General features: G+C 33.7%; 2 protein-coding genes across 2 annotated transcripts; both read right to left on the minus strand.

Annotated features, from left to right (window-relative positions):
* Positions 1 to 10,365: 10,365 nt before the first annotated feature.
* LOC116418321 lies at positions 10,366 to 11,610 on the minus strand. Its single transcript, XM_031933390.1, has one exon. It carries the CDS (start codon positions 11,608 to 11,610, stop codon positions 10,366 to 10,368), a length of 1,245 nt encoding a protein of 414 aa, XP_031789250.1.
* Positions 11,611 to 17,664: 6,054 nt separating this feature from the next.
* LOC107981634 lies at positions 17,665 to 21,754 on the minus strand. The gene is made up of 5 exons (XM_031933391.1): positions 21,688 to 21,754; positions 21,317 to 21,607; positions 19,706 to 20,408; positions 18,301 to 19,306; positions 17,665 to 18,240 (listed from the first exon to the last, which is right to left on the minus strand). Exons 1-5 carry the CDS (start codon positions 21,752 to 21,754, stop codon positions 17,665 to 17,667), a joined length of 2,643 nt encoding a protein of 880 aa, XP_031789251.1.
* Positions 21,755 to 22,461: the final 707 nt, after the last annotated feature.

Consider the following 22,461-nt stretch of genomic DNA (forward strand, 5'->3'; position numbering starts at 1 on the left):
GTTGAATTTACATTTTATCCACTGTGAATTGTCGCGCGGGAAGCCCCTTAGGCGTGGATTCCCGCTTGTTCGTGTTTTGTTATTCGAATAGGAAGAGGTATGGAAGAAGAATAAAGAAGTCGATTTGACCGAAAACGAGAGTGATTTCATACGCTCAGAATGAGAGGGGAAAGCCGTCCGGCATAAAACCCCTCTCGAAGATATTACAAGCTGCGAAACAAAGAAGTGTGGACTGTAAGTGTGTGTGTGTATCGTGTACTCGATCACCCTCAAAGAGAGTTTTCACTTCGTGTCAGCGGCGCAGTTCCGCTGACTCAAGTCGGTAGCGCAGTTCTACCGACTTGCACGATTCGACGCGCGCGTAACCACGTTCGCGGAACCGGTCGCGAGTCAAGCACGACGTGCAAGCTGAGATAGAGCGAAAGAGAGAGAGAGAGAGAGAGAGAGAGAGAGAGAGAGAGAGAGAGAGAGAGAGAGAGAATGAGAGACACCAACACCAAGATATCCAGAGAGAGAGAGAGAGAGAATGAGAGACACCAACACCAAGATATCCAGAGAGAGAGAGAGAGAGAGAGAGAGAGAGAGAGAGAGAGATCAGCGGAAGCACCAGCACCACAACACTTCGGCGGACGCTTCGTACGAGCAAATTCGTGAGGTCGAAATCGATTCGTCGCTTAGCTAGACAGCGTGAGCTGTCAACGGCTTGGCGTCTTATCGAGTACTGACTCGGCGCTCGTCCGACCGCGCGCGATACGAGGCCGGCGGCGCTGTCGGTGAGCGCAGCAAGTCGCGAAGTCGCTTACTCAACTCGAGCACGGGAGATGGCGCCACGGGCTCTACGTCGACCTCGCGGAGTTCGCTCGACGCCGTTTTCACGGCGGAACTCTTCTCCTCGGGTCTCGACGGAACACACTGATAATACATCATCAAAACATTAAACTTATATTGACTAGCTGAGTAATTGCCATTAATTATAAATTGTTAAAATATCACTTTTCTATTGATCGGATAAATTATCTCCACTAATAATGCATTACTAAAATTTAAATTACATATTCAATCACTAAGATATCATTTGAAACTAAATATTATATGTCATATTGATAATTATCAGTGGCGATCACTTTATAATCAATTAATATATGATTTAAAATTAATTATGTATAATCAATGGCGATTACTCAGCCAATTAATAAATAACTTAAATTTTAGTAATTTACTATTAGTGGAGATAACTCAGCTAATTAATACATCATTTGTATTTTAGTAAAGTACCATTAGTAAAAATACCTTAGTTAATCAATATATCATTTAAATTTTGGTCATGTATAATTAGTGGCGATTATTCGACTAATCAAAAAATAAAATTAATTTGAGTAATGTACTATTAGTGAAGATGACGCAGATTTCAGTAATGTACTAATAGTAAAGAGTTCTCAGCAAATCAATATATATTTTATACTTTAGTATTGTTGTATTAGTAGCGATTACTTAATCAATCAGAAGATACTTCATATTTTAGTAATGCTTTATAATTAATATAATTAATTCCTGAATATTTCAGAATAGACTATGTTTTTTGTGTAAATTTTCATTTCGTCGTTTAATTTTCGTTTTTACATTCGTTATTTGTAATAATTTTATTATTTTTGTATGCAGATCCATCATTTAAAAATGTTCAATTTCTCTTTTAATGTTGTTCTTGATAATGCAATGATTGATATAACTGACCGTGACTAAATACTGGAGTGGATAAATATAAACTAACTTTGTCAAACGATTGGTTTTGAGATTTATTTACTGTCATAGCAAAGCTAAGTCTTATTGGAAATTGCCTTCTAACTATACCAAATGGTATTTCATCTAGTGATGGAACTAAATCGCTACGAGGCAATAATACTTGTTTACCGAAATATTTTCTAGTAATAATTTCTGCTGTAAGAACATATTGTTTCATATCTTTAATTATCAATCTTGTATCATAACAAATACCACCGTTAATTTCTAAGTTTTTTAAGCAGCTAATTATTGCACCTTTTTAAATATTAATTGATGTGGTGGCAATCCATTCGGTGTTAATGTGTTAAGATACTCGTGGATCGAGGGGAGGTGAGGTGGAGGCAATAACTAAATGCACCGGACTAACAATAATCTTTTCTTTTAATGTAAAACACAAACTCCCGACAGTCTCTCTCTCTACCTTTACAACCGCTCTCTGCGGAGGCTGACTCTGAAGTAGCGAGCTCGCGCACGCTCGCACATGCTAACACTAATGAACGTAAGGTGGCGCTTCACGCTAGTACTATAATATAAATGTACCTTATATCCCAACACGCCTCCTTACATTTATATTTTCGCAATTACAACATCCTTTAAATTAAATTCAATAAGTTTCTTAATCTTTCGAATCTTATGCGTCCTAGAGCCTTTGTCAATATATCGGCAAGATTTTTTTCTGAACTAACTTTTACAATATCTATCAAACCTTTCTCATAATTCTCATTTATAAAGTGATAATGTACTTCTATGTACTTTGATCTTTTGGTAAAATTACCGTATTTCGCTATACGAACAGCACCAGAATTGTCTTCGAATACATTAATCGGTTTTTCTAATTTAACATTAAAATCACTTAACAAATCTTTAATTAATAATATTTCGCTTACTGCTTCAGACATTGCAACGTACTCTGCAGCTGTCGAAGACTTTGTCACACTTCCTTGTTTTCTCGATTTCCAATGTATTACATTTCCATACAATTTTACAAGATAACCAGTCGTTGATTTCCTATCAACACAATCTCCTGCCCAATCGGCATCCGCATAAGATTCAAGGATATCTACTTTATCATTTCTTTTATACCTTAATTTCAAATCTTTAGTTAAATACAAATATTTTAAAACTCTTAAAGCATATTTAAAATGCATCTCATCGTAACAATTTTGAAAACGACTTAAATAGTTAACACTATAACTTATATCTAATCTTGTCCCTGAACTTATATACAAAAGTGCTCCTATCAAATTCCTATATTTTAAATTTTCATTTGATTCTTCTGCAGGTTCTACTTTCAAATTTTGCTCCATTGGAGTCTCATACAATTTTGCTTCTTCAATCTGATATTTTCTTGCTAGCGATTCAATGTACTTTTCCTGATCTAATGACATTTCCTGTTTCTTTTCATCATATTCAATATTAATACCTAAATACGTGCTTATTTTACCTAAATCTTTCATATGAAATCTTTCTTTTAGCAAGCTTTTAATTAAATCTAAATTCTTTCTATTTTTACAACAAATCAACAGATCATCCACAAATATAATTAAATAAATAATCTCATCCTTTTCTTTTAACTTATATAAACAATAATCATGTTCGCTTCTTACAAAACCTAATTTATTTAAATAGTCATCGAGACACTCATACCATGCTCGTGGACTCTCACGCAATCCATACAAAGCTTTATTCAGTAAGCACACTCTATCAGTACCATCGTCATACCCTTTAGGTTGCTTTACAAAAACTTTCGACTTTACGTTCCCGTTCAAAAACGCTGTCTCGACGTCCATTTGCTCAACTAACAAACCATTTTGACAACAATACGACAATAATACTTTTAACGTTTGAGTTTTTGCAACAGGTGAATAAATATCATCCAATACATCCATTTGTTGGAAGCCTCTAACAACAATTCTCGCTTTATATACATTTTCGCTTTTCCTAGATAAATCCATTTTAAATCTAATACTTTTTCATTCTTTGGCTTTTCAACTAATTGCCACGTTTTATTTTTCTTTAAACTATTCATTTCTTCATTCATAGCATCAATCCAAAAACTAGATTCATTACTTTCAATTGCCTCTTCAAAACTTACAGGACTATCGGCGCTACAATAATTTACATAAATACAACCGCTATATACATAGTTATCATCAAATCTACTAGGCCTTTTAATCTCTCGTTTAGACTTTCTTAAATCTGATTCATTGTCTTTATCATCAGTTTTACTTCTCCTACTAGACTCGAGAGTCGTAGTATGGGAAGGTAAATTTTTATTTTCATTGTCAAGATTCTCACTTGAGTTCTCACTCTCGAATTCCTCATTTAAACCTATGCATTTAACATCTTCCTCAATAACATCAACATGTCTTGCTACAATGACTCTATTGCCTATCAAAAATCTATACCCTGTTACATCATAACCTACCAAGGTTCCTAAATCGGCTTTCCTATCCCATTTTGAATTTCTTTTACTTTCTGGCACTCGAACAAAAACTTCACTTCAATATAGTTTCAAGTATTTTGCATCTGGCTTCTCATTAAAAAATATCTCATAAGGAGATTTGTTTCTTTCAATTGTGTTGGTTATAACTCTATTTTTCAAATAAGCTGCAGCGCAGACTACTTCAGGCCAGTATCTCTTTTCTAATTTAGCCTCGGCTAATAAACACCTTGCACTATCCATAATTGTCCTATTGTACCTTTCCGCAGTACCATTCAATTCATGTACATACGGTGGACATGGTTCTAATTCAATTCCCTTTTCTTTAAATAACCTATACATTTTTTTATTCAAATATTCGGTGCCATTATCACATCTCAATTTCTTAATTTTCTTGCCCGTTTTGTTCTCAACTAAATTGATATATTCAACAAAATTATCATATACTTCTTCTTTAGACTTAATAGGATAAACTTTCGCAATCTTACTGTAATCGTCAATAAAAGTAATAAAGTATTTTTCCCCTTTATAACCTTCAGAATGAGGCCCATTTAAATCTGTGTGAACAATTTCTAAAATTTCTCTGGCCCTTTTCCTATTATTTTCAAACGGTATATTGTGCATTTTATTCTCTATACACGTAGCACATTTAAAATAATCTGACTCTATTTCTTTGGGTAAACCTACCAATATATCATTTTTACACATAGTATTCAAATAATTAAAATTGACATGACCTAATGCTCTATGCCATTTTTCCTTCAATGTTATTTTATTGTTATCTTTTCTTACCACGTTAGACTCAATACTTTTATCTATATAACTTTTCATGTAATAGATCCTACCTTTCTTCCACGCAATTGCAATCAATTTATTATTTCTATCAAAAACTTTAGCATTATCTCCAATTGATACTACTTTATTTTTATTATCATCAGTCACTCTGCCAACACTAATCAGATTTTTATCCATTTCTTTAATAAAAAATACGTTTTTCATTTCAATGTTAATTTCTTTGTCATAGACTTTAAATTTACTATTTACACATCCTACTTTGGTTGCTTTTAAAAATCTACCATCACCTACTTTTACTTTAATCAGTTCGCTTAATGTCACTGAATCATAAAAATAACTTTCATCATTTATTATGTGTTCTGAACACCCGCTATCAAAAATCCAATCAATACTATTTACATTACCGTTCGCATTATTCGCATAATTAACCTGTACTGACGCACTAAATACCGCGCCGTTGTTGTCCGTTTGTTGACCTTGGCTGCCGTCGTTGTCTCTCGTGCCACTGTCGCGCTGCCCGTAGCCGCTGTCGCCGCGCCGGTTGAAACTCGATCGCCGCTGGCTGGCTCCGCGTCCGCCGCGTGCGCCTCCTCGCTGCTGCGAGTAGCCTCTGTTGTTGCCCCTTCCTCTTTGTGGTGCGTGACTCTCTCTGCCGCCTCCTCGCTGTGGCGCGCGATTCCCGGAATTGTTTTTCGTCGGGCAATCGTATTGTATGTGTCCTACACCACCACATATATAGCATGTCCTTTTATTTTCCTCCTTTTTCTTGTCTAATGCAAAGGCACTACATTTCGAATTTCCACTATCACCATTTCTCTTCTTGAATTCTAATTCTAACTTTGATTTCACAAATTCTACCGTTTTGTCCTTTTCCGGTAATGCATCAACTATATCCACTATATGCGTTAAACTTTCCGGCAGTGTTAATAGAAAATAATTTAATTTATCTTCCTTTGTTACATTTTCTCCTGCATTTTTCAATTCGTTCACAAGCCTTTCAAAATTATTATAAAAGTCTGTCGGGTTTTCACTTTGTTCCATCTTCAAATCGAGTAGCTTTCTTTTACACAATAGTTTCACTGCACTGCTTTTGACCAGATAATTTTCGTCTAATTTTTCAACCATTTTCTTGGCACTTTCTTCTGAAATAATCAATTCTAATTGCGTATTTGTCATACTGTTCACAATGTAATTTTTTGCTCTTATCTCTTTCTTTTTCCAGTCAGCATCCGTTATTGTTGCCGGTTTTTCTTCATTTTCAATAACTTCGTTACACTCCTTGAATTCCAAGAATAACTTCAATTTGTACTTCCACTTGTCATAGTGTGTGCCATCAAATACTTGTAGCGTGAATCCTTTGTTCTCTGACGCCGCCATTTCTAATGTGCCGTTTTCAATTTTCACCTTTTTGTCTTCTGTATCAAAAAATTCGTCCTCACTTCCACTGTTGGTCTTTTCTTCTTTTTTAACTGGATCTGACATGTGCTTCCTTTGTCCTTATAAACACTTCTCTTCCTGCGCTTACCTGCGCTTTAACTGTCCCTACGCCACTCGAAAGTCGACGTAGAGAACAGATAAAAAACCAAAACCACGGAGCTCTGCTACCATGTTAAGATACTCGTGGATCGAGGGGAGGTGAGGTGGAGGCAATAACTAAATGCACCGGACTAACAATAATCTTTTCTTTTAATGTAAAACACAAACTCCCGACAGTCTCTCTCTCTACCTTTACAACCGCTCTCTGCGGAGGCTGACTCTGAAGTAGCGAGCTCGCGCACGCTCGCACATGCTAACACTAATGAACGTAAGGTGGCGCTTCACGCTAGTACTATAATATAAATGTACCTTATATCCCAACATAATGAATTTAAAAATTTTGTATCGTGTTTGTCTATTTTTTGTTTTCACCTATGGCAAGTAACCAATTTTTAAATTTATTATCTGGATTTTGTAATCGTAGATTCTCATTTAATGATAGTCTTAAAAATTTTAACCATAAAAAACTCCTTTTTACACATGTTTAGAGGATTTTTGTTCTGTTTCTATGCCGTACTATAGGCAGGGTTTGTCTAAAGTCACCAGATGTGACAATAACTTTCCCTGCAAAAGGAATGTCATTTTTACATTTATCAATTGCTTCAACAGCGTGTTTTAAAACCATTGATATTTGATCCCAAATTATAATTATTATATTCTTAATGTGTTCACCATATTTTGAATTAGGACAAATATTATACGTTGTTTGTTCATTAATATTTAATGGTAATTTAAAAATACTATGGACAGTTTTTCCATTAATTAATAAATTAGCAGCAATACCAGTCCAGGTCATCGTAATGAACGGAACATTCATTGAAATAATCAATCATCACGTTATGTAAATAACTTTTACTACCACTACCGAGACCATAGATAAGATAATATTTATTTACGACTGAACCATAATAGCCACTATATTCCCTAAAAAGCAGGACTAAAGTAGCATTTTATTCCCTTATATTTTTCCCGCAAATTTACTTTATTCCCGAAATAAATTTTTCATTTCCGCAAAATTTTGAAAATTTTTGAAAATTTGAAATTTTTTTTTTTTTTTTTGAAAATTCTGAAAAAATGTTAACAAGTAGAAAAATTGTAGAAAAAATTAAAAAATTTTAAATATTTTGAATATTTCAGAAAAATTGTATTAATTTAGTCAATTTAGCTGTTGTAGGTCCCACTTTTTAAGAAACAAGGTGGCTACACAGTTCAGTCGTAAATAAAGCACTCTATGCAACACGAGTCAAGTCGATTATTACCTCGGGTGATTTACTGCCCTCGCTTTGCTCGGGCAGTAAACTCTCACCCGCGGGAATACTCAACAACTTCACTCCATTGTTGCAAATGTACTATTATTTCCTATACGGTTAATTGTAGCATTAATGATCAGATCATACATTTTTTTTATCGGTAGACAAAGAATTAATTAATGGTTTTAAATTTTCACCATCTTTACATACTTGTTATTCGTAATTATTTTCAATCCTAGATATATGGAAATCATTTACTCTTAACCCATGATAATACGATACTTTCACAAAGTGACATTTATAATTATCGTATAATTCTACAGAATTAATAGATCTTTGAAACACAAGAATGAATGCAAATAATTCACATATGGATTTTAAAAACTTGAATACTACAGCTTCTGTCAAACATTTATTCCATTCTTTATCTGTACTAATAATACCTATTGATATACAAGCATTTCCATATATATTATAAATAATTTTATCTACGTACGTATATCCGCAAATGATTTTGCACCACGTACATGTAATAATGAAAGTCTTAGGAAAAATGCTTCACGCTTATTTTGATTTACAAAATACATTATACTGATGAGTGATTTTATAAATTTTTTTCTTTTATTTATTTTTTTTTTATGATAAACATAATGGTACATAATTTCGTGATATAAATATTGCGTTGTATTGTTATCTTCTTTATTTAATCTATTATTATCTTCATTCGCAAATTTCACAAGAGCTGTATCAGGACCTTTATGAAAATATTTAAACAAATATTTTATAGCTTTAATCGTACACATATTTCTACATTTATATGACATTCTAAAAGTAATAATAAATATGGATTATACGGTAAGACAAAACTATTATCTGCAATCCTATGTTTTACAAACGTAATTTTATTATTATTTTTTCTTCATCCGTAAGAAGGGTAACCATCAGGATTATAGTGGGTTTGTTTGACATATGGTTTGGGAAAATTTTTAGTACGTTTTTTATCTTAATTCATACAAACACAATCTTTATTTTGTGATTTACAGGGACCGTGTTCATATTATTTTTAACTATATTGTATAATCTTGTTTTTATTTGGTATTTCAGCACTTATGATAGAATCAATTTGATCAGTATCTCGAAATTTATCATTTGGATACAACCATAATAACATATCAATATGTGGTAATCCCCTTTATTGAAATTCTATTACGTAAACATAACGTTTAACTTTAACAAAAATATTATTTTTTAGTGGTTTGGTATCTGAAATTTTAACTTTTTTATGGAAGACTTGAAATTAAATCAGGACGATCTATTGTGCTTTAATGAGGTAATAAATTCTCTTGAATTTCCTTCTAATTTGGATTACATGTCATTGTTATAAAAATATTTGGTTTTCCATGGACTTGTAGTTAAGTCGTTGTATCTAAATAATTTTGTTGTATTTATTTAGGACTACCTATATAAGATGATAGTAATATTACCATTCTTCCAATTCGAGAATTATCAATATTTGCCCGATTGGAAACGTAATCCATTAATCCTTTATACATTTCAGTTCTTAATTGTGCTTGGTGAGTACGTAAGTAATATGATCGACATCCTTTGATCCTTGTCCAAACAACAACAATGAATTGATGTAATAAATTTTACAAATTCAAATGAATATTAAAATCACCACGTATGCTTAATCTATATGAATAAAACTGCAGTGTAGATATATTAATAGTTTTGTATTCTTTTTTGTACATTTTATATAAGGTTGCCATCCTTGCTGATCAAAAGGAAATATCAAAGGATATGTCATTAAGTCAAGATGTTTACTGAAATAGTAGTAGGGGCTGCGCGGCTACTGGGCCACCAAATACCGACGCATGGTAACTCATATTAGTAGATCCCTGTTTTACCGGCATAGTATTACATGTCGACCGCGCTGTCAGCGGTGGCGCCCCGCCGGCGCATGGTAACTCGTATTAGTAGGTCCCTGTTTTACCGACAGAACATTGCATATCGGCCCTGCTGCCAGCGGTGGCGCCCCCCATAAACCAGTGTTGTCGACGGTGGCGCCCCCGTTACCGACACCCCCCTCCATAGCTCAGAGTGAGCATCGGCAATTTACTTTATCGACCTGGGATGCGATGGATAATTTGGAATAGGATTTGTAGGATTAAAGGTTAAGATTAATAAATAAATACATCAAAATATTAATTTTTATTTTACTTTATTCAAAAAAATAGGTACATAAAACATTATTTGTAAAGACATGTATATTATAAAATCTTTCAGAACTTCTTATAACCTTGATGTTCTGGCATGGACTTCGTATTAGTGGAATATTTCTCAAAAGTATTTTTTAACCGTTCAAATTTATTAACAGGAGTAGAACAAGGTTCTCCAGGATACGTATTACATTGTTTATCATCTTGCACTCTACTAACGCTTTTATCCTCCTTGAGAGGTGTGTACGGAATGCTATTTCATTTCATTTTTTTATATCTATCCTGACTGATGGTTTAAGATAATACTGATTCGAATGTTTGTTCCTGCAAGCTTTATATAGTTTCAAACAAGTTTCTTAATATCACCACTTATAGGATTATACTTGACAATGCGATCATGTAGAATTAGACAATACGCTGTAGTGTCCACGGGTATATTACGCTTACATTCAAATTCAAGACGTACGTCTACAGCTGTCTGTTTGAGTGACTCGTTTTGTTTTGAGCAGTCGATAACTATGAGTGGAGCATTTGTAATGAATTCTTCTTTGCTTAAAAAGGGATCTATTACAATTCTATCAGAATAATACGCATTCTGAAAATTAGCATACATATCGTAAAGCATGGCAAACTGATTGTTTAAAATATCAAGATTCAGATTTCCATACGGATAGCTCTGAGAGTTGAGGAAAAGTTTGACATTACTAATATTACAATGATCAAAATGACTAGCATTTTGTCTTCGTACACCTTTCCTCCCTGTTTGAAAACCGAGAATGATAAAAAGTGGTTTTTCCAGCTGATTCGATGTTTTTACAGTCCATACATGTTGCGTGGTTGTTGGAAGTACTGGATACTCATACAACTCCCATGAACGAAAACTCATCGAATTCGGTATATCTTTTTGAATATAGTTAAATAGTTGTATTTTTCGTCGGTCTGACAGCATGAGGTAGGGTATAAGCCACTCTATACGATTGATCTCGATTTTGAATTCTTCATATGTCGGTCCCCCGTCCACCATTAAAGCCTCTTGCAAAACAGTATTCAAATCATTTCTCGATCTTGTGAGAATAAGTTCATGCTTAACGTTTACAACGATTTTGCGATAATCTTCAGCGAAACCAAAAATCATTGATAGAGGAACTGTCACATCAAAGTTTCCATTATTATCAGCTATATTTCCTACGTCAGTAATAGGTGTCCAGCCAGAATTTTCAAGATACTTTAGTTGACTAGGTGAGAAAGATGTGTAACCTTTCATCAGGGTTGTAGCAGCAACATTCTTACATCGATCAATCTCTATGACATTCATTTCATATCGAATTTCTTCAAAGAGATGACTAATAGCATTGTTCACAAAAAGGGTGTGTTGTACTGCTTGTCCATCCTGTCTAGTAATCTTTCCACAAATATGCAGAGAACTTTTTGATGGTAGAACACACAAATCTTGATGTTGTATAGCTATCCGAATTTCATCACTATTATTAAATGCCAGTGAGGTATAGGGTTGATGTGCATGAACCTCATAATGCGAGACAGATTCATCAAAGATGACAGGGGATTGTACGTTAAGAACTGATTCCATTTTTCTGAGGCACACAACAACAACAGATAAACGTACAAGTTATTTTTTCAGTATTTTTCTCGCTTGAGGTCCCGTTCTTCCTCCACCACACACTTTGAGACCAAGACTTTGTAGAAACTGACTGTTCTGATGTGTTAATCGTTTGATCACTCGTTGCTGACTGACTGTCTGACGACATACTGAGCTATTAATATAGCTTTTGTCAGCATTAAAAACAATACCCATTTCAATGGCTTTTTAAATGTAGACGAATTGTAATAATTTCACCTCGGAGATTAACCAAATCACCATCTTGATCTACTATGCCTAGTTATAGGTGATCGATCACTTTCACAGATATTGGCAAGTAAATTATTTGTTTAGGCACTTCGATTATCTTGTAGCCTGGCGGAACTGCTGGGAAAAATTCATGTATCGTATGAACTTTCTGCTGATTTATGTATGCTCCTGTCGTAATGTTACATTCAACTCGTAAAGCGTTCACTTTGAGAATAGCTACTGGTAAATCTGAGTTGTGACTTATATAGGGCTTCAAAAGTCTTGGAGTGAATCCTAGTAGACGACCAATCGAGTCAGTCGGTCAGAAATCTATTTCATGACTACACATAATAACACTTCGTAACGTATTATTATTTGGTTTGATACTAACTTTTATACCTCGAGTATTGAGGATACCTTGTAGAGTTCGATCAATATCCTCAATCTCATAACTGCCAGTAGGTAGTTCAATTATTTCTTGACCAACATAAAATTTATTACAGTTTTCATCGACGTTCGGTATAGAATTAAAAGTTAGCAGCTCAACAAGTCCAAGACTGTATTGCTTATCCGAATCCAGTTCCATTGGAGGAAAATAGTGCGTCTCAAGGATTGAGGAGGTACCGGAAAGGCTGAGAGTCATTGATTCAACAACCATCTTGAGTAGACTAATTCAAATTGTTCATGTAGATTTCTTTTTATATAGGCAACATTATCTTTACGATTGAGCTGATTGCAGAGAAATTTCAGACAGAGATGACCACAGATGAAAGTTGAAAATTCCTGATACCTCTGATAATTGTACTTAACTTGAGATACTTTCCAGTAATTCATAAAATCTCGTGGTGGTTGTAAATCACCGAAACTATCAAAGTATGTAACCTCATTACCAATTTTTCGATAAGCTACCCAATGCGTGCCAGGTCCACTTGCATCATCCAGATTAATGACTGCCGATTATCTGGCTCAACAACCGTTTGAAGGCAGAGCATTTCTCATAAAAACTCCTTGAAAATTTGGTATATTCATTAGGTTTACATATTTGAGCAGATCGTAGTCGGTAAGTGCACGTTTAGGCAATCGTATTTCATCAAAGTTTTTTTTTCTTCCTTTTACACTTTTTGTTCTTCTTCTTCAGAAAGATGCCGAAACCTTTACGATGAGGTTTTAGAAACAGTCCTTTACCGAGTGCCAACATTTCAATTTTTTCATTATGTCTTTTTTGCTCTTCCATTTGTTTCTTAGCAGCACTTGCTTTATTTATTGCTTTAGCGATTCCCGCAGCTCCTCCTGCAAGTGAGCCTACTGCGCTGAGACCAGCAAAAAGTGGGATAAGTGCTGGAAGAAAGCCACCTACTTTGCTGGGAACAGGCAATATGCGTGAAACATTAACTTTACTTTTTCCACCAACATTTTTCACATGCTCTCGAGCCATCTTTAGTGTTGACTTTATCATAGAGCGAGAATCGTTGCCAGGAATGATAGGTTTTCCCATTGACTTGATCAAATTTTTCAGTGTAATCTTTTTCTTTGAAATCGTTTTCTTAAGTTTATTAGATCTACGCCTGCCACCTCCTCTTACTCGTCCTCTTCCAACACCTAAACCAAGCTTTGATTTTAATTTCATGGTATTTGCTATAGCGAAAGCTGTCGCTTTTTCTTTCAAACCAGCGTCTCTAGATTTCACTCTCTGCCATGCCTTCTCTGCTAAAATCTGATCAGCTGTGTTTCTCTCTTGAATGTTATCAGGATTTTTTGAGTAGGCAATATCGTGTTCCTTACAAGCAGCGTCTAGAGGATTTATTCCTGAATCACCACGAGCTAAACGTTTAGCAAGTTTAGTACCTAGACCACAGTACTGATAACCAGGCACATGAAGTTCAATGGGTAATTTGTTAATCAATGTATTCACTAAACATGTACCTTTTTTCTGATGCATGATGCTAGCTCTTAACAAGCTCATGCGAGACTGACTGAGGGTACTATAAATGCTCATATTTATAATATATCGAGTCAGTCGTGATATGAAATTTTAAGAAGCATGATGGATCTTATGAAGCAGGCAGCAAAGTTGCCAGTGGTTAATTTCGATCTTTTGACCCAGCAGCAGCAAAAAAAAAAAAACAACACAATCGTCATGGAAAATTGCTACCTAACAGTATAAGAGCAGTATTTTGTGATCCGTCTAATTGTGGTAAAACGAACGCACTCTTATCTCTAATCATTGATCCTAATGGTTTGAGATTTGAAAATATTTACTTATACTCGAAATCTTTGAATCAGCCTAAATATAAATTTTTGGAACAACTTGTTGAGCCTCTAGAAGGTATTAAATACTTATCGTTCGGTGAACACGATCTCGTCGTATCACCTGATGAAGCTCAACCCAACTCAATTTTTATTTTTGATGGTATTGCCTGTGAGAAGCAGGATAATGTCAAAGCTTTTTACTGCATGGGCAGGCATAAAAGCATGGATTGCTTTTACTTGTGTCAGTTGTATGCGCAAGTACCGCAACATTTAGTGCGTGACAACGTCAACTTGTTGGTAATTTTTCGACAAGATGATATGAACTCAAAACATGTTTATAACGATCATGTTAATACAGATATGACATATCAACGCTTCAAAGATATTTGTTCAATGTGTTGGAATAATAGCAATCATAGTTTTCTCGTTATAGACAAAGACCGTGATATCAATGATGGTCGCTACAGAAAAGGCTTTGATCAGTTTATAATAAATATACAGAATACTGAATAAATTTAGCATTTGATTGTGAGACTCTAAACTATCAAGATGTCTGATTTTGATCAACAAACTGTAGTTCTACGTGAAGTTGAAAAAGCTCGTAGAGCTTTGAAAAGAAAGTACGATTTGGTAAAGTCGTGGTAGTTAAAAAAGAAAAACGAAAGATGAGAAAATTAAAATTAGAGCGTATTGAAAATAATAAAAAAGACTATGATGATGATGCTGATGATGATGATGATGCTGATGCTGATGCTGATGATGATGATGATGATGATGACGATGACGATGATCCTGGAGAATCAGCTTTTGAGTCAGCTGTGGGCGATTCAGATATTTCAGATCATGAAGAAACTGTTATCAAAATAACGCTGCAAGTGTTTCAGATGTTTCCGATGATGAAAAAACAATTATGAGCGCTAATGTCGATGAAAACATTCGATTGTTACTTAAGGGATAAACACGAGCCTTAGATACAGTATATGGAGTGCGAAAAATGCAGGATAATAAACTAATGATTGGAAATGCTCTTATAAGTTTTGACAAAGATAAAATTATCGTTGGCAATAAAGTGTATGAAAAAGATCTCGGTCTTGTGGAATTGTTGTTTAAGAAATATCCTGAAGACACTTTAATCAATGACAATGATAAGAAGAATTATGCTAAGATTTTAAAAGACACAAATGCACACAAAAATTACTATAAATCGAAGGAAGATATTCGTGAAAATGCAAGTAAGAAATATACTGATTTTGTGAGTAAAATTCTCAAGGTTGGTAAAAGTGGTAAGGGGCTTACGTCATATAAGATCGCTCATAAAAATATCCATACTGAATACCGTTATTGGGATGATCCAAATGAACTTGTAGATCGTTTAAGATTACTTATAGCTGTAACATCTGCTGGCAATAATAACAATCAACATGTCAATGAAATACAATCGATCATTGAGGAGCTTCGTGAAGCTGAAATTATTTTGTAACAACTCAGTATCGAAATGAGTATTGATGTGTTTGGACGTCAACAAGTCCTTGCAGGCACATCTCGAGGACCGCCTGGACTAGGATTCAAGCTGCCTAGTAATGGAAATTTTGATTTAGAGAATCGAAAACTGTGTTATGTTTGTGATGCTGTGGATCAAGATGATGCTGTAAATTTAAAGTCTGTAAAAAAGTTGATTGAACAAAGAGCTGATAAATTTGAAATATATTTACAGGAAGTGGAGAGTCTAGTAAATGATAAAATTAGAAATACTGAGACAGAATTTTCTAGAATAAATAAAACGCTTAGAGATTTGCAAGAGAAATTACTAATCTTGGATTCTGGAATAAATAAACCTGTAAATCATAATGAAAGCAGGACTAGTGGAGGAACTTCATAAACCTGCTTGACGTAATTATCCACGTCGTTCTTTTCTCAGCAAAAATATCGATGAAACTTGGCAAGTAGATCTTGTTGAAATTATTCCATATGCCAAGCAAAATAAAGGGTTTAAGTACCTGCTCACAGTTATTGATGTATTCTTAAAGTATGCTTGGACTGTGCCAGTGAAACAAAAAACTGGAAAATGTGTAACTCAAGCTATGAAATCAATACTATTGCAAAAAAGAGTGCCTAAGAATTTGCAAACAGATCGTGGAAAAGAATTTTACAATAAAGATTTTGACAAACTAATGAAAAGTTATAAAATTCATCTATACTCTACCTACAGTAATCTTAAGGCATCAATTTGTGAACGTTTTAATCGCACTCTATAAAGCATGATGTGGAAGTTATTTAGTCTGCGTGGAAGCTACAAATGGTTGGATATCTTACAAGATTTAACATTGCAGTATAATAATAGTCGACATCGGACAATAGGAATGAAGCCTGCAGAAGTAGACAAAAGCAAAGTTAATCGTATTCTTAATCGAATTAATAGGAAAAAGTCAAACAGCCTAAATTTGTTTAAACGAGCTAAATTTAAAATTGGAGATAAAGTACGTGTAAGCCGAATCAAGGACGTTTTCGATAAGGGCTATACACCCAATTGGTCAACTGAAGTCTTTACAATAACGCGAGTTTCACCTACGAAGCCCTATACTTATCATCTAAAAGATTATCAAGACAATCCAATAGCTGGAGGATTCTACGAGGAAGAACTTCTCAAGACCATATATCCATATGTCTATTTGATTGAGAAAGTTTTAAGAAAAAGTGGTGATAGAGTTTATGTAAAATGGTTAGGTTTTGACGATACTCACAACAGTTGGATTAATAAAAATTATATGTAAAAAAAGAAAACATTAATAAATTATAATTGATGTAAAATTTATTGTTCATTTATTTACATTTCCTTCAATTTTTTTACAAGTACTGGCAATATAATTTCATTTATTTGTAAAATTCTTCTCCTAAAACGTTCTCGATCGCGGGCAACCTGCTCCCACTTGCCACATCGAGCTTCATGATGAGCAAATTTCCATTTATACATCAAGTATATGGTTGGTTCTTCCTTGAATCGTACACGGTTCTCTTTGCTGGAATCAGACGTTTCTATTCTTGAAGAAGATTTCTTGAATAAATCTTTTATCATCGTAAGGACTGAGAGCAATCTTCCTCTGTCTAACGGTCTCCACCTTGTGAAGTTTGGATCTTATAGCGTACTGCTCTCGACTCTGAATACGTGAATTTCGTAGACAGTCCAAATAGTCATTAAATTCAATGGTTTTCTTTACAACTGAAGCTTTGATACCCTTGATTTTTTTCATACTATCTTGATTATTAACAGGTGTACTGTACATTTTGCTTCTCAATCCAACAAATTCAGTAAGAATCTGACCATTACATTCATCTTTCATAAGTCCTACGACCTTTTTATTAACACATGGCATATTAAATACACTGTCTGCCGGATAATCTGATGTATCGAATTTATGAATATTCTTCTTCATATCTTCATAAAAATCATCACATTTAACAGCATATATAAAACTATCAGTATCTGTGTATAATAATTTACAATTATCTTTGTACATTTGCCGTATATAATTATAATGAAAATCATCATCAATCATCATCATCATCAGTCTTATTTAACTGTATTGCAACTAGATTCTCATTAAATATGGAACTACTGTGAAAGTTTGGCTTCGAAATTTGAGCTTCGACACCATATCTTCCATCGTATTTACTCATTAGTTTGACTGTAACTCGTTTTCTAATATTTTCCATGGTCTTGCCAAATACAGCATTATTCATTAGTTTGAAAAAGTTTTTTTCAAATTCATTTTTTGCTACTGCCCTCATACTAGTATTCAAATCAATATATGATTTGAGCCAGGGAGACTGCTTAAATTTTAGAATTTTATGTATTTTAACAAGTCGAAGACCGTTTGAAAGAGCTTGTTGCAGAGCAATATAATGAATAACGTAATTTCTTTTAGGTTGAAGTGTAGCTAAAAGTTTTTCCAGCTTAGATCCCGGAGGTTTTGCATGTTCTGGACAGAATGGATCATCGTGTATTTCAGGAGGATAATCTAAATCTACTTCTAAAATATAACCATGAGAAGCGTCTGATGCGATGGAAAACAATTCAAAACTTTCACAATTTTCAAGCCACTGAAATTCATCATACGGAAGACACTGTGAAAACCCAAATCCGTATAAATTATTTGCATCTAAATAAATCAAGTATTCATTTGCTTTATTTTTATCATACTTTTCAAGCATGTACTTATGATTAGCTGCTGCATACCGATTAGAGCACTGACTCAAACCACCTCGAATTCCTCGTTCTATAAAAAGTACCATGTCAATGTCTGTTAGAAGTTTTAATTGTACACCTGTATGTTTGAGCATAGCGTCCCAGGAAAATCCTGGAGTAGTGTAATAATGAGCAGGATCTAGATTATAAACATTCATGCTCTGATCTCGAAAATTTTCGAAAACGTCTGCTAACAGCAAAACATCAGTCTTCATATAAAGATCTGAGTACTCGCCAAGTGTTTGTATATTAATTGTACTCCATACATTTTGTGCATGCTCATAATCTCGATCAGATATCGATGAGTCATTGAGAATGCTGAAAAAATCCTCTTTTTCAGACAACTTACACTCTTCTAGTTTTTCCCAAGAGCTTATATACTCATAGGGTAAAACACCTTTTCTTGTTAGTAAGTTTATTTGTGTCGTACTCAGATCACTAAATTCTTTATTAACAATTGAATAATCTTGAAGATATGATGCTAATTTTTCAAGTGATGTAGGCATAATTCTAAATGAATCTAAAAATCTTATCTTAATTTTGCTGTTTTCTACATGCTTCGTAAATGAAATATATTTTTCTTTTGTCAGAGGTAGTAAATCAATCTGTCCTGGAAAATGGTTTGATACATCAGTAATAATAAAGTGTGCATCATAACCACTTAAATTATGAAACACAACTGGAACTATTTTTGAATCTTGATAGTTTAGATTGCAGGTAGCATGTGCAGGCCCTCGATATTTTCCAGTGAGATGACAGTGATCACGCACCTTTGCATCATCATTCAACAATTTTTTACAAATATGACACGTTTTTGAATCATAATAACCTATTAATTCAGTCTGAGATAGAACTGGCATAGGTAAAGGGTTCGCATATAAATCACTTATTTGTTTTTCTATGTTTCTTAACTGCCCAGCAAACCATTTTGACGCTTCAGGTCCTCTATAAAAGGCATATTTTGATAGTGAATCGTTGTAACTATATTTCAGATAGTAACCTATACTATAAATTTCATGACTTTGTATTGGTTGCGTGTTTGTTTTTTCATCTTGACTTATTGGTTTTAACAAACATTCACAGTCTGCATAGATTATGAAAGGTAACTTTTCATTGTAGCGATGATTTTTAAACATTATCAAACTATTTTCTTCATTAGGCAGTCTAATTCTACATTTATTTAATATTTTGCAATGCTCTTCATGCTTTATTAAGTCATCTTCTTTATAAAAAAAATTTAAACATCTATCGCAAACATAGAGTTTCTTTTTTCTATTTGTCAAATTATTACTGATTAAACGTGACAAACTTTTAATGTATACATAATGTGATTGAGATAAAAACTCATCACTTTTATCAACATCACCACCATCTAAATTATCATTTGTGAGTAAAAGAAGATTGATATGGTTACTCTTTTTACATGATGTTAAATAGAGAGGTGTAATATCTTTGTTATCTAGACCAAACACATTTATTGATATTGCATTATTTTGCTTTTCAAATCTTGGGATACTTTTCAATAATACTGGCAACTCAATACCTTCCATATTTAAAATGTTTTCATACTGAATATAATTATTCAATCTATTAGAATGGTTTGCATGTTTTACTGGATATAATGCAGATAAAATTGCCCATATAAAGCATTTGTTATCATAATTTTTAACATTTATGCATGCTTTCCTTTTCTCTATGAATGCTGGTAATGGTATATAAGAGCTACCGGCACGCATTGGATTAAATTTATTTATATTTATCTGTATGTTTTCAATAGAATGTAGAGTCCAACCAGAATCACGTTCCTGAAATTCTTCAATATCTGTGAGTAGAGGTTCAATAACATTAGACTTGAACCACTTGTTTAACAATGTTGTAGATAAAATTTCATGATTTTTCGTGTTGAAATATTTAGTCTCCATGTACTCTCCTTCTTTTTCTTCGACCTTTTCATTATTCTCTACACATGTTTTTGTAAATTTACATGATAAAACAGTGTTAATTTTAAAAGCTTTATCATTTGAGTGCATCATACTTTTTATTCTTCCTGAAAATAATATTACAGAGTCTCGTAGGAAATTAATTATATCAATGTGTGTCAAATTTACTATAACAGCAGTCCTCATGCGGTTTTCAAAGGCGTTATCCATATCAATCCAACGCACGCGATCAGTGACAGTATTTTGTTTATTTACTTGTACTCCAGCACCGCTTTTTCTTCTAGTCATAATTTCAAGTCTTGCTCTCATACATTCTATTCTTAAGCAGATACGACTAAACGAGTGTTGAATGGTAAAACAGAGTCTAATGCCCAATGTGGGAGTAGTGTGCGTGTGCCTACTACTTGACCACTGTCAGATGTGTGAGCAAAGCGCGAGAGAAAAAGCTAGTGCGCACGTGTGTGTATGCAGTAGAAAGAGAGAGAGAGAGAGAGAGAGAGAGAGAGAGAGAGAGAGAGAGAGAGAGAGAGATAGCTGCTGTGTCACTAGCGTAAGAGAGAACCGATTGGTCCAAGTGGTAAAATAGAGGTCTACTGGATACCTGCGGATGCGACTGCATGAATGTGACTAACGTAAAAGAAATTCGAATGATCTTTTTGTAAGAGCGGTCGTTAATAATGGTATGTGTACGTGTGTGTGTATGTGTGTGCATGTGTGTGCGAGTGTGTCTGCGTGTGTGTATGTGTGATTTTGTGTGCAAGAAAAAGTGGAAGAGGATGAGGATTAATAAATTAAATAATACAAATGTTATTAAAACTTTGTTTTATTTTGGTATAAAAAAATCTGATTTTATACTTATAATTCCAATACTAAATAAATTCAACAAAAAATACAACTTATTACAAATCTTATCGTATTTTTGAATTCTTACTCATTTTTTCTTTATTTTGGTTTAAGGCATGAGGAAAATTTGAGGCTAATTTTTGAATTTCTCTTAAAATTTTTTCATGATTACCTTCATCTTTTTTAGTTTTTTTACAATTTTTTGGTTTACTTTCAGCTGATTTTCGTTTCTTTCCTTTCTGCTGCTTCTTAGGTTGCTGTGTGATTGATAATTGCAAGAATGATTCTAAATGTTTGTTCATTTTTATAAGTTCATTCAATATATTATTATTTTGCTGCTGTAGTCTTTTCACCGACTCTTCTATCTTTTCAATTAATTTTTCAATAACTGATGAACTAATTATCGACCAGGATTGCGTGAATTTTTCATGACTAAGATCACCTTTATTCTCTTCTTGCGTCTCTGTTAAATCAATTAAATCAATTTGTTGTTGTTGTTGTAGTTGTTGCTGCTGCTGTTGTGGTTGTTGTTGTTTCTGCTACTGATGAACTTGTACTTGTTGTTGTTACTGCTGCTGTTGTTCTTGTAGTGTATCTTCTCTATACTCATTTTCTAAAGATTCGTTTAAATTTTTGTATATTTCAAGCACTCTCTCGTCTGACATATTTAAGATTTCAGCATTAATAATGTTATATTGCTATCAATATCGATATCAAATTCTTCCAATATACTTGTTTATGCTATATGTTAGCATTTGACGTATTTTCATGCTGCTGTAACTGTCCCGTTTCACAAATTTCATTTTTGTCACTTTTTGACTGATTTTCTTGAAATTGTGGGTGCTGTTTCATTCTTATCAGCTTCTTGACTATTAGTATCAATTAAGAGATAGTTTAACCCCATTGAATAATTTAAACCATCGTATAAAATAAATTTAAAAATTAATTATTTTTATAAAGATTAAACTTAGAAACAAAAACATGCTTTAATTTATTTCTTACTTTGTCGATTTCACAGCTTAATACGGAGTTGCCCTGATACCACATAGGATTCACGTTTTCCTGAAAATTTTTTTAACTGTTTCGTATTTGTTTACACATGCACCCACACACGTATGCACGATGTTACTTCACCGAGAGCTATGATTCGAATGGTTCTATAGACTTGCAAGTGTATCCAAAGCGTTTGGCTCTCACACATCTGGGTGCAATAATTGTCAAATAAACTAGCCGTATCTGTTTAAGGGATTGGGAAAGTTTCGACCAAAGAAATTTGAGCTTTTAAGTGTATTAGATGCTTCGACTCAATTCTATACA

The sequence above is a fragment of the Nasonia vitripennis genome, unplaced genomic scaffold (genome assembly GCF_009193385.2).
Source record: "Nasonia vitripennis strain AsymCx unplaced genomic scaffold, Nvit_psr_1.1 unplaced0174, whole genome shotgun sequence".
NCBI classification, from domain to species: Eukaryota; Metazoa; Arthropoda; class Insecta; order Hymenoptera; family Pteromalidae; genus Nasonia; species Nasonia vitripennis.